General features: G+C 39.0%; 2 protein-coding genes across 2 annotated transcripts; both read left to right on the top strand.

Moving 5' to 3' along the window:
* Nucleotides 1-2,635: 2,635 nt before the first annotated feature.
* On the top strand, nucleotides 2,636-4,267 carry LOC121763895. The gene is made up of 2 exons (XM_042159990.1): nucleotides 2,636-3,184; nucleotides 4,201-4,267. Exons 1-2 carry the CDS (start codon nucleotides 2,636-2,638, stop codon nucleotides 4,219-4,221), a joined length of 570 nt encoding a protein of 189 aa, XP_042015924.1. The 3' UTR covers nucleotides 4,222-4,267.
* Nucleotides 4,268-11,530: 7,263 nt separating this feature from the next.
* LOC121766132 (putative late blight resistance protein homolog R1A-4) lies at nucleotides 11,531-14,971 on the top strand. The gene is made up of 2 exons (XM_042162477.1): nucleotides 11,531-14,360; nucleotides 14,682-14,971. Exon 1 carries the CDS (start codon nucleotides 11,673-11,675, stop codon nucleotides 14,319-14,321), a length of 2,649 nt encoding a protein of 882 aa, XP_042018411.1. The 5' UTR covers nucleotides 11,531-11,672; the 3' UTR covers nucleotides 14,322-14,360; nucleotides 14,682-14,971.
* The last annotated feature ends 5,292 nt before the right edge of the window (nucleotides 14,972-20,263 follow it).

The raw sequence follows: 20,263 nt of genomic DNA, 5'->3' as shown, positions 1-20,263 counted from the left end.
TAATAGTGATGGAATTTGGAGAGAACCATCCATTTTGAACGAATAATTTGGTCCAATTCCAAACCCATGGTCATGTGGTTAAAAACCCTACACTTGTCAACAACACTAGATAATTAGCTAATTGATAATTTGAAAAAGAAGATAAAATCAAAAAAACATATCTTATACGAATTGGGTTCTACCAAAAATCAAAATAAACATATCTTGAATATAGTGCGAGTGTTCTCATGTTCTCATAAATAAGAGGGTTTTACTTCATCTAACCTTTACAAATACAAACTAAAATTTTTTGTGGGACATATTTTTAATTTTTGGGGACCAAAACCTCCCTTGTAATTAAATACTTTTAAAACTATTAAATTTAAAACACAAAATAAAGGTTTGCATAGTGTGTGGACTGTGTGTTTTCAGACAACATGAAGATGGGCTCATTTAATTTGATGGTCCAGTATTTTGTGGAAGGAAATATTTTTTTGGGGCAATTCTTGATTACTACAAATTTATGTGTGTGGCTTTTGCTTCTTGCTTTAATTAGTGCTCTTCTCTTTTTCTGAATGGTCAACTCTCCTTGGAAGTGTAAATGTTACATCTATTCTTATTGTTGTGATAGGGAGATCCACAATTTTTCATTATAACTGAAATGTATATAGAATCTTTTTCATTCATTCAATCGTGAAGATTACAACGAATGCATCACATCGCTGTATTAATGAAGTATTCGAGTTTGAATCGATCCTATTTGATGTGGAAATGAAATTTCCTAAGTGAAGTTAATTTCTTCGTGGGTTAATTTTTTTTGATATTATTTTGTCATCCATTGACATTTTCTAACGGTACAAATTATCTTAACAGCACAGTGTCAACGGTTGAAGCTCACGGCACGCGGCACTCGGCGGGGCGCGTATATACCACGGTCATCTACTCCGAACGTAGATCGACAATATATTATTTAATTTCATAAAATTAAATGTCTCGTTGGAAATATTATTGGTCAAAATCCCTTGACCGGGCATATGATTCCAACATGTTCATTTAGAGTATATCTAAACTTGCCGACCAAATCTTATCTTAACTTCAGCTCTATCCATAGAGTATATCTAACTAGAGTCAACTTATGCCATTAACATGTGCTCTAAAATTTTGAAATTAAGCCTAACCAAAAATGAGACATTTATTCTCCATCAGTTTGATTTGTCGAAGAAAATGGAAGGCCATCTTGATGGGGTGATTGTTTAGTTTTTATCGGGCTGAGGCCCGAAATATGGCTTCATGAGAGTTTGGGCCTATGACATGACTCTACATGGAACCCTATCATCTAAACGTCATATACTTATTTTTTGATAAAATACCAACATAAATCACAATAACTGATATTTGGTTTGCTGCTACCAAATCTTGAGGAACTCTGTTTAAAACACAATGCCTTTGGAGGCGAAGAGTGGGATATAATATCAGGTTGTTTTCCAAAACTTATAAAACTTGTAATTGAAGATACCGATCTGGTGCAATGGAGAGCTCAACTTGCAAGCCTCCTAAGGCTTGAGCTCCTAAGCATGCGGCATCGTTACTACTCTTCTTTTTGAGATGAGAAGTTGTTGCTAGACTCTCAACTTGGCTAACAGGTTTGACCCCCTAATACTTCTGTACTTACAATTGACCGAATACAGAATTTGAAGTGTTTTGTTATACTATTATGTTAGTTGATGTTTAATTTTCTAGTTAGTTTATGAATGAGAATTTGACATGCATGCGATTGTTGTTTAATTTAAGTAACATGTTTAAAATATTTATATTCATGTATCGATTATTTAGGCAAAATACGGGGGCAGCTTTAATAAAGAGCTAGTGACATTTGCAGCATCAATTATTTTGTTACATGTATCCAGCTTCATACTTATTCTCTCCAAATTTTACACCTTAATCAATATACAAAATCCCACCACCACCAAACGCCGTTGCCAGCTCCTCTTCTCCGGCTTCGCCACAGCAACTCTAGCCAGTGATGGCGGCTTATGGTGCAGCGACTTCTCTTAAGAACATTATTCTGCGTATTCTACAATCGTCTCGGATTTCGCTGGTTCCTCCCTCTCCACAAGTCTTACAACCGGCGTATGAGGCCATGGTTCGCTTGCAGAAAGATCTACTAAAATTGGATGAGACGAGCCGCAACAAGATCAGGACGAAGGTGAATGCTTCGGATGATCGAATCAAAGAGGTCGTATGGGAATTCGAAGATGTACTAGAATCCCTTTACACCGATCAGATTCTTCCACAACTCGAGAGCTCAGGATCAGATCTCCTGCCTTTCTCTGTAGATCTGCAGAGTCTGCGGCAGAGTGTTGATTGCTTGGTCGAGAGGTTGGCGGAGTACGATGATGAACTGCTGAACATGCCTGAAGAAGAAGGCCAACCTGTTTCCTCTAGAATTGATTTTTCTGGAATCAACTCTACGATGGTTGGATTATCTGAAGAATTTGAATGAGTGAGGGATCATCTTCTTGCAAAAGGTGAAGATGAAGGTAAAGGAGAAAGTGAAAGTCAAAATGGAAATGGAAATAGAGTGAATTGGCTACTAGTTACTGGGACGGCAGGGGTTGGTAAGACAACCCTGGCAAAGAAAGTATTTGATGATCCAATGATTCAGAGACATTTCGAGTTTCGAGCATGGGTCAAGGTGGGCAGAAAATGTGAATCCAATGAAACATTACGATGCATTCTGGCTCAACTGGATCCCAACACTCGCGACCAAATGCTTACCAAAAGAGACGATGATGATGATCTCGAGAAAGTAGTTGGACTCTTGAAAGAAAGATTGAAGGATAAGAAATGTCTCATTATGTCGGACGATGTATGTGAATGGGATACAAGAGTAATGGATAATTTGCGAATAGAGAATGTCCAAATCTTGCTTACTAGCAGGATAGGAATGGTAGAATCTCCAATTCAACAATTACGTTTGTTGAACAAAAATGATAGTGTGAAATTACTCGGCAAGAAGGTGTTTGTTGAAGAGGGCTTCCCTCCTCACCTTGATGAACTTGGAAAGAAGATTGCCTACCCACTTATGATAGTCACAGTTGCAGAGTTCCTGTCCAAAGAGGAAAAGACCATAAGTTACTGGACCGAGATAGCTCAAAAACAACATAACTCAGTGTTCGTGGATGCATATAATAAAATATTGGAGGTACTTTTTCCAAGCTATGACTACTTACCTCAATATTTGAAAATGTTTTTTCTATATTTGGGAGCTTTCCTTCCATATAAAAATATCGATACAAACTTCGTCTCCAGTTTGTTTATTGCTGAAGGGTTTATTGAACTAAATGTAAAACAAACTTCAGTAGATTTTATTTTGGATTACTTGGAAAAGCTTGATAGGTATTATCATCTAGTTCTATTCAGATTACACAATGGGTCATGGTTTTCATAGACAATAGCTCGAGTGCATTCTTGCTGGCAGCACTTGTGTAAGAAAGAAGCTAGTAAGATCAAGTTTCTGCATGTCTTACAAAGTTACGATGATGTCATGAGAGATCAGCGTCGGTTGTGTGTGCCCATAGTCACATGTTGTTTGCCTTCAAGCAAGTGTACGACTCAATAAAAAGTGACTGTGCATCCACCGCTCGTTCTTTCCTCTGGTCGTTACAACCTATATCCGGTGCCAATACATGCCATGAATTTCAAGTTGCTTAGGGTACTAAGTGCTCACACAGTCTGATTCTACCATATCCCACTTGAAAATTGTAAACTAGTTTGTTTGAGGCACCTTTCCCTAACTTGCAACCTTCAATGCCTAATTATCAATCGGCATTGGATTATTATAAAGCGTAGAGTTGTGTCATATCTGCCAATGATATTATGGGAAATGCAAGAACTTCAATATATTGAGGTGGAGGGAAGAGACCTACCAACCCCCAACTCTAATGCTACTTTGGACAAACTCTCCAGTTTGTATGGTGTTAGTGAAAAGAGTTGCACTAGAGAAATTTTCAAGAGAATCCCTAATTTAAAGAAATTAGGTATTTTATGATGATGACGACGATCGCAACCCATTAAGTGGTTTGGAATATGCCTTGGAAGAATTACATAATTTGGAGACATTGGTATATCATGTAAGGAACCCTAATATGGAGTATGAGTATATTTTGGATCTTGCAATGTTCCGGTCATGTCTGACACCGTTGACTTTGATTGGCACAGGGTGTCAATGGGAACACATGAATGATATTGGTCCTTTTTTTACCAACTCTCAAGGAACTTAATTTACACCACTATGCCTGTAAAGGCCTAGAGTGTGATACAGAATCAAAGTGTTTTTTTGAAACTTGAGACACTTGTAATTGAAGACACCGATTTGGTGCGATGGAGAGCTCAACATGGAAGCCTCCCTAGGCTTAACCTCCTAAGCATACGGCATTGCTACAAATTGAGACAACTCGATTGGACGTGTGATCCCTCTATGGTCACAAAGCATGCAGTTGAATTAGTTGAATGCAATCCCGCATCTGTTGTATCTGCCTTGGCATTAAGACCGAAATCTCTCTTTACAGTTCATTGGCATTTATCTTTTTTGAGATGAGAATTCATCGGAAGAATATTGACTTGGTTAACAGGTTAGCCTTCATTTAATTTGCGCAAAACACATCAATTCATTTATGTCTTACCGAATATGCGTGTGCTTGTGATTTAAACTTGATGCATTTTTTATTAGTCTTATTGTTGTATTTGTGGTTTAGGTTGTTGGCTGCTCTTTTTCTTACTAGTTAATGAGAATTTGACATCAAAATGACCAAGTTTCATAGGACTCTGTTGATGAGATTTACTTCACTATGGATTAGAGGCATAAATAGGACTCTGCTTATAAGATTTACTTCATTAAGGAATATGATGCATTGAAAGGTCTTAGGATTGTGATAGTTGCTAGCAGGGTTGGTTTGGACAGTAAGCTTTATTCTTTTTTAATCGATTTTTTAAGGTTGGATTATGAGAAGCTTAGGCCCTTTTGATTTATTGATGTGCGTTTTGGGGGAGTTTTAGGAAGCTGGTTACACTGGGAGAAGTTTTGCTGCCATGGAAGATTATCAAATAGTAGATGGAAACTAAGAAATGGTTGCTCTTGATGTTATTTTGTGAAGGAAAGATTTTGATAGGGAAATTCTTGACAATATATGTGGCTTTTGCTTCTTGCTATAATTAGTGGTCAAAGCCTCTATCCTTGGAAGTGTTATGGGCTTTGAAAAGATTTGTTACATTCATTCCTTTTGTTGTGATAGGGAGATCTAATATTCAAGTCACTTGAATCAAGTGTACAAAGAATCATTTACATTGATGACGGTAGCATCACATCGCTGGATTAGTGCAATAACATTTGAGTTTGATTCAATCATATGCATGCGGAAATTTCATTTTTTTTTAATTTCTTCGTAGAGTGGATTTGATAACTAAACTTAAAGTAGGTATGTGTCATACAAATTTATGTACATGGATATAAAAAAATTCATCTTTGTTCCACTCAACTCAGTACTGCAAAATTATGTGTCGAATAAAAAATGCTTTATTTAGAGTGAGATAAAGATAGTATAGAGTATATATTTATTCTATTTCATAGTTTCTGAAATATTCTTATCCTCATTAATATGTTTCCTAAATTTGACCAAATGTTATCTTAGCTTCATGTCCATCCATAGACTATAAATATTGAAATAACTGAAAAATTAAGCCTAACTAAATGTAAGACATGCATTCTCCATCAGTTTGATTTGTGGACGAAAATGGAGGCCCGAAATTGTTGGGTGCTAACCTACGTCATGATGGGCTGAGGCCCGAAATATGGCTTCATGAGAGTTTGGGCCTACCACATGACTCTAGATGGAACCATATCACCTCAATCTCATTTACTCACTCCGTTACTCAAAATTTGTCACTTATTTCTAAATTCGTCCATTCCTAAAAATTTATCACTTTTCGTTTTTATCATTTTTGATAATGGACCCCACGTTCTACTAATTCATTCTCACTCACCTTTTATTATAAAATTAATATATAAAAATAGGACTCACATCCACATGCCACCAACTTTTTCAACTCACTTTCTAATACATTTCTTAAAACCTATATCAGGTTTCAGGGTGACAAATTATTAGGGACATAGAGGAAATATTTAAACGCCATATCCTTTTTAATTTTCCCAATTTCATATTTTTTTTCAATACCGTTGTAACTTATGATTCAAAAAAGCAAATTGTTTCAAATCGATTCAACAAATTCTCTTTTATCAATGTCACAAGAAAGAAAAAAGTTTTATAATACTAATAATTATTATTATGATTTGAATGAATGAATAAATTGTAATAAATCAATTCATTATATAGAAGTGGGGTCTGACAACTTCAAATTTAGAGAAAAATAAAAAATTTCGGCCAGTCTTGCGTTTTAAAATAAGACGAGACTACATGCAGTTTGAATTTGTTTGCACCACAAAATTTATGGTGAAAATATGTTTGATATGATAATATGATACGATATCCTAGAAATCATACATGGATATTGTGGAAGAGCTAGACGACATCAGCTATATTCAAAACTGATGACATTATTTATTAAAAGAATATTGAATTCTTGTGAACAAATCCAAACTTAACGGATTTTCTAACAACAAATCCAAACTTAAAGAATATGATCAAAACCACTAAAGAATTGGTCGACATACCACTTTATCAACCAAACATGGAGAAGAGCTTATGAGATTTGTGCCATTAATTATTTGTACAATTTCATGAAATATTTCAATTTTATTTTACTACCGTCGTACTGTATGATTTTTTTTTTATTCAAATCGATTCAACAAATTCTCTTTTATTAATGTCACAAGACAAATTATGTTTTATTATTATTATTTGGATGGATGAATAAATTGAAATAAATCAACTCATTATTTAGGAGTGAGGTCTGACAACTACAAATAGAGAGAAAAATCACTAATTTGGTCAAATTTTGCAAGTCAAGCTTAAAAATAAGACAAAAACAAAACATGTAAATTTGAACTTCTTCGCACGATACTATAGCCGAGATAATGACATAGTTTTTTTGAAAAATATTAGAGCATGCGCAGCGGTGGCGTCCGTCGCCACCGCCATCCGCGCCGCTGGCACGGACGCTATCCGCCGCTGCTGCGCTCGCGCCGCTGGCACGGCGCTGCTCGATGTATCGAGCAGGTCCGTGTCAGCGGACGCACACGTGGCGCGCTCCCATTCGTCAACGGCATAGCAGTTGTGTTTAAACATTTTTTGTTTTTTATTTTTTTAAAAATCGGTTTTTTATTAAAAAAACCGATAAAAAATAAAAAAAAAATTCACTTTCCCAAAAAAATATATCCGTTTATAACCGTTTTTTACACCTTTTTATTTTTTTTTCATTTTTTTACCCGAAAAATACGCACTTTCATCTATAAATACCCTCATTTTCACCCCAAAAATTCACATCAAACTACACAACTCTCATCATCATTCTCCAATATCCATTCTCATCTCCATTCTCTCATATCCATTTTCATCTTCATTCTCTCATACCCTACAACATCACTATGTCCGGCCAAGACGATAACCCTTCGGGCTCCCACGGTTGGAACCCCGAATGGTTCGGTTCACAACCGTTTCCTAGTCCGGAAACGGAATATTCGGCCCCTCCTCTCACCCAAGATTCGGGCATTCCGGGTGGCTACCGGCCATACCCAATCGACGATCAAGGTGCCTCCGATGGGCGCTACGGGTGGACACCGGAGCCTAGGCCTCGCGCCCCTTCCCAAATGTCGACTCCTCCATCTCGCGCCGGTGTCCGCACACCGTACTCACCGGCGGAGATGGAAAGATTGTTCAAGGCGTACTTGGAAATCTCCGAAGATGCGGTGGTTGGAACGAACCAATCCGGCGATCACTTTTGGTGGCGCGTCTCTAGCCGGTACAATGCAAACCGGCCGCCGGGAACGATCGAGCGCAACGAGAGTATGGTGCGCAACTGCATCGGCCGAGCCAACGAAGAAATTGGTAAGTTCAACGACTATTTCATCCAGGAGTCCCGGAATGCCGGGAGCGGCCGAAGCGAGGTCGACATCATCACCGCCGCGCTGAGCACCTACCAATCCATGAACGGTAAGTCATTCAAATATCTTAACGTTTGGCAGGAGACGCGGACGCACCCGAAGTATAAGGGAGGCATAACATCCTCCTCTAGCGGCTCCTCCAAACGATCAAGGTCGGTAGCCCTATCCGACTCCGGCTCGGAAGAAGTGGCTAGCCAACTCGCCGGAGCTAACTTGGGTAGCCCCGACGCCGGACCGAGCGTTTCCCAACGCCGCCCCCAAGGAAGGAAGAAGGCGGCGGCCAACCGTCGTCGCGGCTCGACTCCCGAAGCCACTCCCGAAGCCGCTCCCGCTCCCTATGTGCCACCTCCACCCCCGAACAACTCGATGTGGATGCTTTTAAGCCAACTCAATATGGCCGATAGGTCATCTATGACCCCCACGCAACTTGAAACACACGAGACCATGATAAAAGGTCTCCAAAAATAATTGGGGTTGATCCCGTCGGATGCGTAGTCTTATTAGGAGTTTAATTATGTAATTTTTAATTTTTAGGATTTTAATTATGTAATTTTTAATTTTAAGGAGTTTAATTATGTAATTTTTAATTTTTAGGATTTTAATTATGTATTTTTTAATTTTATTTGTAATTTGTAATATTTATTGTGGTTTTTAAATGGATTTTAATATTATGGAAATGTTTTTGTTTAATTGAATTTTATATTAATTGTGCTCGTCCTTGCGGAAGAGCACAGTTGTGGGTGTTGTGCTCTTGCCAAAGAGTAGGCATAAATAGTACCACCCGGGCCCACAACCGTGCCGCTGGCAAGAGCACGGTTGTGGATGCTCTTAAGCGGTCAATAATTGTGAATAAATCTAAACTTAACGTTTTTCTTATCATATTTTGGAAGTAAAAGAATGAGTCGGAATTCAATCAAAGTTAATGACTTTTCGGTAATTTTCCCAAAATATGACACACCGCATGCGTCAACACTAAGAGCATCTCCAATAACCGGCGTCACCACCGCGACGCCGATTTTTCGCCCACGCCGGTTTGACGCCGAACCATTGGAACCGGCGTGGGCGAAATCGGCGTCAAAATCGGCATCGCCATGCCGATTCCTGCGCTGACGCCGGTTCCGACGCCGATCCTCACGGGCGCCATTGTGCGTCCCGGATCGGCGCCAAACCGGCGTCGGATTTTTTTTTTTTTTTTCGAAAACACTATATATACGCGCGTTGAACCTCATTTTCATTCGCACCACTTGTTTTAACGAGTACTCTCTCTCTACCTTACTTTCTGTACAAGATCAATAACGAGCAATGGAGAACAACTACGAAGGTACTCCAGTTAATCCCGGGGGATGGTCTCAGACTCCCCCGCCTCCCGGTGTAGGGTCTCAGACGCCCCCGACTCCCGGGGCAGGGTCCCATACTTCCCCGGCTCCTGGGGGAGGTGGTTGGCCTCCGATGAGCGGGTACTACAACATGTACCCGTGGCAGCATATGATTCCGGGGTGGGCACCCGACATGCAGCCCCCTATGCAGATGATGCCGGGGTGGGCACCCGGCATGCAGCCACCGGCGCAGCAGATGATGCCACCGGCGCAACAGATGATTCCCCCGGCGCAGGGGACGCACGGGGGGGACAACGCCTATCGGCCGACTTTTGATTTTTCCACCGGTTCTTCGCACACATCGACCCCAACGGATGCACAGTATACAGAGACCTTCTCCTTAGCGGACTTGGGTTTTGATATTAACGAGGTTTCGTAAACTCTCATTCAAAGCCAGGGAGTAGGGCGGGGTAAGAAGAAGGGCTAGGCCAAGAAGGTCGGCGAGTCGTCGCAGCCCCAAGCCGAAATCCGGGGCCGGAGGAAGTGGACAGACGCGGAGAACGTTGCGGTTGCCAAGGCGTGGGTGAGTGTCTACGATGATCCTCTGGTTTCGAACAACCAGAGGATCGTCAACTTGTGGGCCAAGATAGCCGCAGCCTACAGGGCATTTTGCCCTGAAGGGAGACCGTGCACCGGGGAGGAGGTCCGGAAGTGCTGGGACCGAATCAGGGCTGGCGTCTCTCGATTTTCGGGTTTGTACGCCAACGCCCTCCGCATGCAGACCAGTGGCCAAACAGAGGAAGACTGCAGGAGGATTGCGGAGAGAGCCTACCCCGATCCTGATAAGAAGTACTATGAGTTCACCTACTGGAACTGCTACGTTGTGCTCAACGAGTCGGAGAAATTCCGGGCAGGCGTCGACGCTGGCTGGCCGAAGAGGCAGAGACTGAACTATACCGGAGATTATAGCGGCAGCAGCGGTGGTTCGTCAGACCTCCCTGAGACGGCCCAGGAGGTCCCGACTCCTCGGTCGTTCGATCGCCGACCTCGCCCGGTTGGGCAAAGGCGGGCGCAGCAGGTTGCGAGGGGGGGCACCCCGAGTTCCCAGGACGTCCATTCGGCATCCCCCCTCGGCAGGTCTACCGAGGAGCTCAAATTCTTCGCGCGCCAACAAACGCGCGCTCAAATGGTGAAGACCTTAGCCGACTTCCAAGCGGCGGTGGACCCCGAGGTGAAGGATTTTCTTCGTGTATTGCTCCAGAGCCAGCGTGAAGAATTGGAGGCGATGAGGAGGGACACCGACGGGAATAGCCTCGGCGTAGGTGGCGATGGAGGCGGCGGCGACGACGGTGAAGAAGCGTTGGGCGACGACGGAGACGAGGACGGCGGCGATGAGTGATTTTGTTTTACTTTTTTAAATTAACGTACTTTTTAATTTTTGTACTTTTTTTATATTATTGTACTTTTTTTTAAAAGTAATGTACTTTTTAAATTTTAATATTATTATTCGAATTTTCCGTATTTGTCTCGTAAATTAAATTCCGTATGTTGATACAAGTGTAAATTAAATTATATAATTGTTATTAGTGAGGTGGATAGGTAGTGTGAAGGCTATGTGAGGGCTATTTGATGTCCAGTTGATGTGGCAAGCTGATGTGGCAGGAGAATTGTAGTGCTGATGATGTGGCAGTGTGAAGGCTATTTGATGGCTATTTGACGTCCGTGCTTATTGGAGATGCTCTAAATAATGTGGCTCTTTATTTAATACTCCTCCGTCCACGAATAAGAGTCGCTAATTTCCTTTTTGGGCTGTCCCCCATTAAGAGTCACTCTTTATTTTTACCATAAATGGTAGTAGGTCCCACATTCCACTAACTAAATCCACTCACATTTTATTATAAAATCAATATAAAAAAAGTGGGTCCCACCTTCCACTAACTTTTTCAACCAACTTTTCTTTACATTTCTTAAAACGCGTGTCCAGTCAAACAACGACTCCTATTAGGGGACGGAGGGAGTACTTAATATCCTTAAATTTTTTTATCGCATCCTAACAAAAGCAATCAACTTTATTAACAAAACATGGAGACAGCTTTAATAAAGACATTGCAACATTCGATACCAGCAATTACTTTCTTAATATGTAGCCAGCTCATACTTACTCTTTATCAATTTTACACCTTAATCAATATACAAAATCCCACCACCACCAAACGCCGTTGCCAGCTCCGGCTTCGCCACCGCAACTCTAGCCAGTGATGGCGGCTTATGGTGCAGCGGCTTCTCTTAAGAACACGATTCTGCGTATTCTACAATCGTATCGCATCTCGCTGGTTCCTCCCTCTCCGGAAGTCTTACAACCGGCATACGAGGCCATGGTTCGCTTGCAGAAAGTTGTACAAAAATTGGATGAGACGAGCTGCAGCAAGATCAGGACGAAGGTGAATGCTTTGGATGATCGAATCAAAGAGGTCGTATGGGAATTCGAAGATGTACTAGAATCCCTTTACACCGATCAGATTCTTCCACAACTCGAGAGCTCAGGATCAGATCTCCTGCCTTTCTCTGTAGATCTGCAGAGTCTGCGGCAGAGTGTTGATTGCTTTGTCGAGAGGTTGGCGGTCATGGAGGCGGAGTACGATGTTGAACTGCTGAACATGCCTGAAGAAGAAGGCCAAGCTGTTTCCTCTAGAATTGATTTTTCTGGAATCAACTCTACGATGGTTGGATTATCTAAAGAATTTGAACGAGTGAGGGATCATCTTCTTGCAAAAGGTGAAGGTGAAGGTGAAGGTGAAAGTGAAAGTCAAAATGGAAATGGAGTGAATTGGCTACTAGTCACTGGGATGGCAGGGGTTGGTAAGACAACCCTGGCAAAGAAAGTATTTGATGATCCAATGATTCTGAGACATTTCGAGTTTCGAGCATGGGTCAGGGTGGGCAGAAAATGTGAATCCAATGAAACCTTACGGTGCATTCTGGCTCAACTGGATCCCAACACTCTCGACCAAATGCTTACCAAAAGAGACGATGATGATGCTGATCTCGAGAAATTAGTTGGACTCATGAAAGAGAGATTGAAGGATAAGAAATGTCTCATTACGTTGGATGATGTATGGGAATGGGACACACGAGTAATGGATAATTTGCGAATAGAGAATGTCCAAATCTTGCTTACGAGCAGGATAGGAATGGTAGAATTTCCAATTCTACAATTACGTTTCTTGAATAAAAATGAAAGTCTGAAATTACTCAGTGAGAAGGTATTCGGTGAAGGGGGTTTCCCACCTCACCTTGATGAACTTGGAAAGAAGATTGCCTACAAATGCGAAGGTCTTCCACTTATGATAGTCACAGTTGCAGAGTTCCTGTCCAAAGAAGAAAAGACCATAAGTTACTGGACCGAGATAGTTCAAAAACAACATAACTCAGTGTTCGTGGATGCATATAATCAAATATCGGAGGTACTTTTTCCAAGCTATGACTACTTACCTCAATATTTGAAAATGTTTTTTCTGTATTTGGGAGCTTTCCTTCCATATAAAAATATCGATACAAACTCCGTCTGCAATTTGTTTATTGCTGAAGGGTTTATTGAACCGAATATGGAACAAACTTCAGTGGATTTTTTTTTGGATTACATGGAAAAGCTTGATAGGTATTATCATCTAGTTCTATTCAGATTACACAATGGGTCATGGTTTTCATCGACAATAGCTCGAGTGCATTCTTGCTGGCAGCACTTGTGTAAGAAAGAAGCTAGTAAGATCAAGTTTCTGCATGTCTTACAAAGTTACGATGATGTCATGAGAGATCAGCGTCGGATGTGTGCCCATAGTCACATGTTGTTTGCCTTCAAGCAAGTGTACGACTTAATAAATAGTGACTGCGCATCCACCGCCCGTTCTTTCCTTTGTCTTGGTCGTTACAACCAATATCCGGTGCCAATACATGCCATGAATTTCAAGTTGCTTAGGGTACTAAGTGCTTACAAAGCCCGATTCTACCTTATCCCACTTGAAATTTTTAAACTAGTTTGTTTGAGGTACCTTTCCCTAACTTGCAACCAAGATCTCCCAGTTTTCATATCCAACCTTTTTCATCTTCAATTCTTGATTATCAATCAGCATTTGTGCATTAGAAAGCGTGGAGTTGTGTCATATATGCCAGAGAAATTATGGAACATGAAAGACCTACAATATATTGAAGTGACGGGAAGAGACCTACCAACCCCTAATTCTGATGCTACTTTGGATAAACTCTCAAGTCTGATTTATGTGAGTGAAAAGAGTTGCACTAGAGAAATTCTCAAGAGAATCCCTAATTTAAAGAAATTAGTCATTCGGGTGGAATTGGAGCCTTATGACGATGAAGATGATAGCAAATCATTATATGGTTTGGATTATACCTTGGAAGAACTACATAATTTGGAGATATTGACATATAATCTAGTGAACCCTGATATGAAGTATGCGCGCATATTGGATCTTTCAATGTTCCCATCAAGTCTGACAAAGTTGAATTTGAAGGGCTCAGGGTGTCCATGGGAACACATAACTGACATTGGATTGTTGCTACCAAATCTCACGCAACTCACTTTACTCCGTTATGCCTGTCGAGGCCCAGAGTGGGATATAGAATCAAGGTGTTTTTTGAAACTTGAAATACTTGTAATTGAAGACATCGATATGGTGCGATGGAGAGCTCAACAAGGAAGCCTCCCTAGGCTTAACCTCCTAAGCATACGACATTGCTACAAATTACAACAACTCGACTGGATTTGTGATCCCTCAATGGTCACAACACATAACATTGAATTAATTGAGTGCAATCCATTAGCTGTCGCATCTGCCAAGCAATTGAAACCGGAATCTCTCTTTAAAGTTCGTTGTCACTCTTCCTTTTGAGATGAGAAGTTATAGCCACACTCTTAACTTGGTTAACAGGTTAGCCTTTCTACTTCATTTAATTTGCACAAACCACATCAATTCATTTATTTCTTACCTAAAATGCTTGTGCTTGTGATTTAATCTTGATGTGTAGTTTCTTTTTATTACTTGACGTGTGTTTTAAGATGAATAAGAATTTGACCAAATTTCATAATTTTTCGAGCACATGTAATTCATACAGTAGATTTGCTGGTAGTTGATACGTGTCAGTTACAGTATATATCATCTATTGTCGATATGACAATTGATGTTTAAATTAAGTAACATGTTTTTAATATTTATATACGCTCACATCCTATATTCATTCATCATTTTCAGCCAAATGAGAGAGCAGAAGGGGTAAGATGACGTAGATTTTCCCCATCATACTCGAGTTGTATTACCGGTTTTTTCATGAATCTTCTAAGGATAGTGATTTTTAATCGAGTTACATGTGTTTTTAAGTTGTTTTATTGTAATCGCGTGTGGGCATGTTGTAAGCTCCTTCATGGGTTTTTCTTCGTTTGGTTCTTTTCCCATGTCGTAGGTTTGAATCAAACAAGACTCTTATTTCTTAATACTACAATTTCTACTTAATTATGATACCATTTTGAGCTGTGTGAACGTTAGTATCTCTCATTCTCTAACCATTTATTTCTTCTTTTTTTGTGATTCTTGGAAAAGTGTAATCAATGTTGTACAAGTATTTATTATTTAAATGTTGTGCATGGTTTACACCTATTTAGTGGACGTCATGTAATGTTCAAAATTTAAATAAAAAACTGAAAGATTACTAATTTCCAAAATGAGTATATTGAAAAATATATATAGTCGTTTTAAAAAAAACAAAGTAGTACTATAATCGTAGTATTCTAGTCAGTTTCACTAGATTTGAAAATAGAATAGTAGGAGTATTAAATTAAACATTTTCATTTTTTATAAAATTAACCCACCTGTAAAATTGGGATAAACTCGATATCAAAATTATGTAGCAAGGAATTAAATTGCCATTAATACATACTAGCTACAAATAGAATGGGGGAACTTAGTCATTAATATCAGTCACTAAAACAAATCTCATATTATGACTTAAATCAAAGGTTGTACGATATTATTCAAAACTTTCCATTAAATATTATCAAAACTATATATGAAGAGAGTTGTAGTATTTCAATCTTCACTAAAAATATTCAAGAACCATCAAAATTCCATCTTATTGGTCATGACCCTTATGTTGATTGTCAAAGATTCTTGTCTCTTCTCTAATATCAAATTTGCATTCAAAATTCTTTTGTTTTCTTATCTATCTATATATCATGGTTTAATTATTTTTATAAGCACATCAAGTAGGTCAGCAAAGTTTTGCACAACCAATAAAGATTGCGACTATGCAGTTTCTATTTGCGAAAAGACACACCAACAAGCAATTTGTTTTACAACTCGGCGTTGCCTCTGTGATGATTTGCAAGGAACTGATAAGATTGATGGTAAATTCAAAGACGACTCTTTCAATATATAGTTGATGAATGATTGTCAATCAAATCACAATTTTTCGTTGGCTGTTTCATCAATCTCGTACCTTTTGAACTGTGATGTTAAATCATAATTTTTCAAATTTTCACAATTATAAAAAAAATTGTCAAAAAAATAATACAACAAAAATTAAATATGGTATGACAACAAAATGACATCATTTTATTTTTAGTGTCGATTTATCTAAAACGACGTGGTTTTGTGCCATATTTACTGTACTATTTTGGTCATTGTTGGAAAATTGTGAAAAAAATAAAAAAAAGTTGTAATTTTATATTTCAGTTTCAAAAGTTATAAGAAAGTTGTAATTTAAATTATGATTTCTCTTAAATTCAATATCTTTATGTGTGTTATTCAGATAGCCGAGATGCAAAACCAGTGACGACTGCAAACTTAAATGCAAAATAAGTATGAAGCTATGCATGAACGGCGTCTGCAGCTGTACTTGAGAGTAAATATTCACTGAATTAGACAAAATTTTACTCAAAATAAGAGCAAATTGTTGACATGTTTCTAATATCTATCAATTTAGAGATTTTGTCTCCAAATAATTAATTTGTAAGTCGTTATATGATTATATTAGTCTTTGGGTTTTATCAATCATCATTGCAAAATATATCAACATATTGCCACAAATAAAATGGAGGAAATTAGTCATTAATATCCTATCACTAAAAAACAAAATTGCCATGTGATGGAACTCAAATTTTGTATTCAAAATCTTCCATTTAATATTTGTAAAATGTCAATATAAAGAGAGTTGTTGTGGCCTCACTAGAACAACAAATATAGTAATTAAACAAATAAACAAAGAAATTCGAGAACTAGCATGGCTTCTCAAAAATTGATTTTGCTGGTCACCCTTTTGTCAATTGCCTTGGGTTAGCACAATAGCATCTCTTCTATAACATCAAAATTACATTCAAAATTCTTTTGTTTTACTATCGATATATCATGCTACATGGCTTACTTTATTTGTTTATTTCTTTATTAAAACAGCAAACTCATCAGCACAGGTTTGCAATACCAATGGAGATTGCGTCCATCTAGAGCCTGTTTGCCATGCGATCAACTTACAAGAAGATTGATGGTAAATTCATCGACTCTTTCATTATTTAATCTACTGATACAATTTTTCGTTGATTTTTTCGTCTATCTCGTAACTTTTGAAACTTTAATGTAAAATCATAATTTTTCAATTTTTTATAATTATCATCATTCTATTTTTAGTGCTAATTAAAAATATAATGACGTGTTTTAGACAATATGACATCATTCTATTTTCAGTGCTAATTAAAATGACAATGATTTAACTGAAACCACTATCCACAAGTATCCTCAAACACCAAACACCACTCCAAGCTCTATCCTCCTTCACCAAAATTCCACCACCCTTAACTCTTGAACCACGAGTCTTTGGGTGCCCCGTTTTTGTTCACACCCTGAAACATAAGTGAACCAAACTTTCCTCCTGTGCAATTAAGTGTGTCTTCGTGGGGTACGGGGTAAACCAAAAGGGGTATAGGTGCTTTGATCCTAAAACCAACCGAATGTTTGTCACCATGAATTGCTATTTCCTTGAAACCGAATACTTCTATACCCACCTCAACGGTCAGGGGGAGAATAGTAGTAAGGACCAGCTAAGTTGGATATCAGCGCCAACGCCAAGTAATCTCGAAGTGGGCCTAACAGAGACTGCAGTAAGCGGTTCCGCTGAGCAAGTCTCTGAAGTAGGACAGTCTGTTCCTGAAGGTGACACTCAGCCAACTACTTTCCCGTTGAGGCTATCGAATGTAAGTATTGATAACCATGTTCCTCCGGTTTCTTTGTCTACTGATGATGTAAATGTAGATGAAGAAACAGACCTCGTTGTGGAGAGCATAGATGAAGAAACTACAGAAGTAGAAGAGATTGAAAGAGTTGACCCCGACACAAAGGGATACATCCTTCCACATCGAGAGAACAAGGGAGTTCCACCCAAAAGGTACACACGTCTGAGAGGATTAACAGAAGGGCTCGCTACTCCGTTGCTTGCCTAGTTACGAGTCATCTGTCAGAAATGGCTCAAGCATGTGAGAAGGCGCTATATGAGGAAGAAAAGATCCCACAGTCATGGGAAGAGACTATGAGATATAAGCACTACAGAGAGGCAATGCAAAAAGAAATAGATGCACTGATTCAGAACAATACTTGGGAAACGTGCATCTTACCCAAAGGGAAGCGACCTGTAGGATGTCGATGGGTCTTCACTACCAAGAGGAGACCAGATGGCTCAGTTGAGAGGTACAAAGCACGACTAGTCGCGAAGGGCTATACACAGACTTATGGGGTAGATTATTCAGAAACCTTCTCCCCAGTGGCCAAGATGAACACAATTCGAATCTTATTATCTGTGGCGGCAAATAAAGATTGGCCACTGTACCAATTCGATGACGAATGTCTTTCTTCATGGTAGTTGAAGAAGGAAGAAGAGGTGTATATGGAGGGTCCTCCAGGGTTTGCAACAGACTTCAAGATAGGTGAAGGATGTAGGCTAAGGAAAACTCTATATGGGTTGAAGCAGTCCCCAAGAGTATGGTTTGTGAAGTTCGTCGGTGCAATGATCAATTATGTGTATAAACAAAGCAACTCCGATCATACTCTGTTTCTGAAGAAAATATGAGATAAAATCACTTGCTTGATCATTTACGTCGATGATATGATTATCACAGGTGATGACTTGGAGGAGATTGAGAGCTTGAAGAGGAACCTGTTTCAGGAGTTTGAGATGAAGGACTTAGGGGATCTCAAGCATTTCCTTGAGATTGAAGTGTTAAGATTACAGAGAGAGATCTTTTTGAGACAGAGAAAGTACATTTTGGACATCCTAGCAGAGACGGGTCTCCTAGAGTGTAAGCCGGCAGATACGCATATAACAGTTAATCATGGATTGCAGATTAATGATAAGGCCGAGTTGACCGATCAAAGTCGATATCAACGACTGGTTGGAAAACTTATTTACCTATCGCACACTAGGCCAGACATTGCCTACGCAGTAGGGATCGTGAGTCAGTTCATGCATCGACCACAGACGGATCATATGGAAGCATCGCTCAGGATTTGTCAATATCTGAAGGGGGCAACAGGACATGGAGTGTTGTTCTCTAAAAGTGATAATCTTGACATTCATGGATACACGGATGCTGATTGGGCGGGGAATCCTAATGATAGAAGGTCTACCGCCAGGTACTTTACCTTTGTTGGAGGTAACTTGGTAACTTAGAGAAGTAATAAACAGAAAGTGGTCGCCCTCTCGAGTGCTGAGGCAGAGTTTCGTGGAATCAAAAGTGGACTGACTGAGATAATGTGGTTAAGAAGATTGATGAGGGAACTCAATCTCGCTCCTAGCAAGAAGTGTCGACTATACTGTGACAACAAGGCCGCCATAAGCATCTCAGAAAATCCAGTTCAACACGATCGAACCAAACATGTTGAGGTGGTTAGACACTTTATCAAGGAAAACATTGAAGGAGGCATTGTCGAGCTACCATTCGTTCGCTCAGAGGATCATCTTGCCGACAATTTGACAAAGACAGTCAACACGAGAGTTTTTGGAAATGTTATTTGCAAATTGAGTATTGGAGACCCCACCACTCAATTTGAGGGGGAGTGTTAGAAAAGAAAAGATTGTGATTGAAATTAATTACTCCAATTAGGTGATTAATATAATATTTTATAATTAAGATCTTACCATATACATTGCTCCCTACCCCTATTTAAAGGGTCTTTATATAATGAAATCATCATCATATTCAAAACAACCGTTCTCTACCTTTCTCTCATCTCAACTATGTTTTCTGCGCCATTTAATAAAAAGAATAAACCTCTGACTAATTCAATTGAATTTGAATCCAGTATAACTAATGACATTAATCTAAATTGAATTTGAATCCAGTATAATTAATGGAGTTTTTATATATGCAACATTAATTGTACAACATGCTAGGAAAGTGTAACACGTACTCCACCAAGAAATGTGTAAATTATTTTATTTCTATATACACAATAGCCCACAAATTAAAGGATACTATTACTTTAAATTGATTAAGACTATTCGAATTAATTCAATGGAGAACAAATAAGGGATATTATGTCAAAATTTTGGCTAATGTTTGAATTTGAATCCAAACCTATAAACGAGATTTTAAATTTCTCTATACATTTATTGATTTAAGTACTAGTAGTATATCCTAAAAAGTACACGCCCATATTGTCTTTACTACTTTTAGTTTCAATTTCATTTATTTATTTAATATTTTAGCAACAAAAAGTTGAATGTAGTACATAAATATAATAGGCAGCAACGGTAACCAAGGTCCCCAAAAATGTCAATTTATTATTGATAAACC

This window comes from Salvia splendens, chromosome 14 (assembly GCF_004379255.2).
Source record: "Salvia splendens isolate huo1 chromosome 14, SspV2, whole genome shotgun sequence".
NCBI lineage: Eukaryota > Viridiplantae > Streptophyta > Magnoliopsida > Lamiales > Lamiaceae > Salvia > Salvia splendens.
Note: the sequence above shows the minus strand (reverse complement) of the source record. Positions and strands in the feature narration are given on the sequence as shown.

Bases quoted from the DNA above. Each gene is read 5' to 3' on its own strand.
- LOC121766132 (XM_042162477.1), top strand. From the start codon at position 11,673: ATGGCGGCTTATGGTGCAGCGGCTTCTCTTAAGAACACGATTCTGCGT.
- LOC121763895 (XM_042159990.1), top strand. From the start codon at position 2,636: ATGATTCAGAGACATTTCGAGTTTCGAGCATGGGTCAAGGTGGGCAGA. The intron at 3,185-4,200 runs GTACTTTTTCCA...TGATTGGCACAG, and splicing joins CATATAATAAAATATTGGAG to GGTGTCAATGGGAACACATG.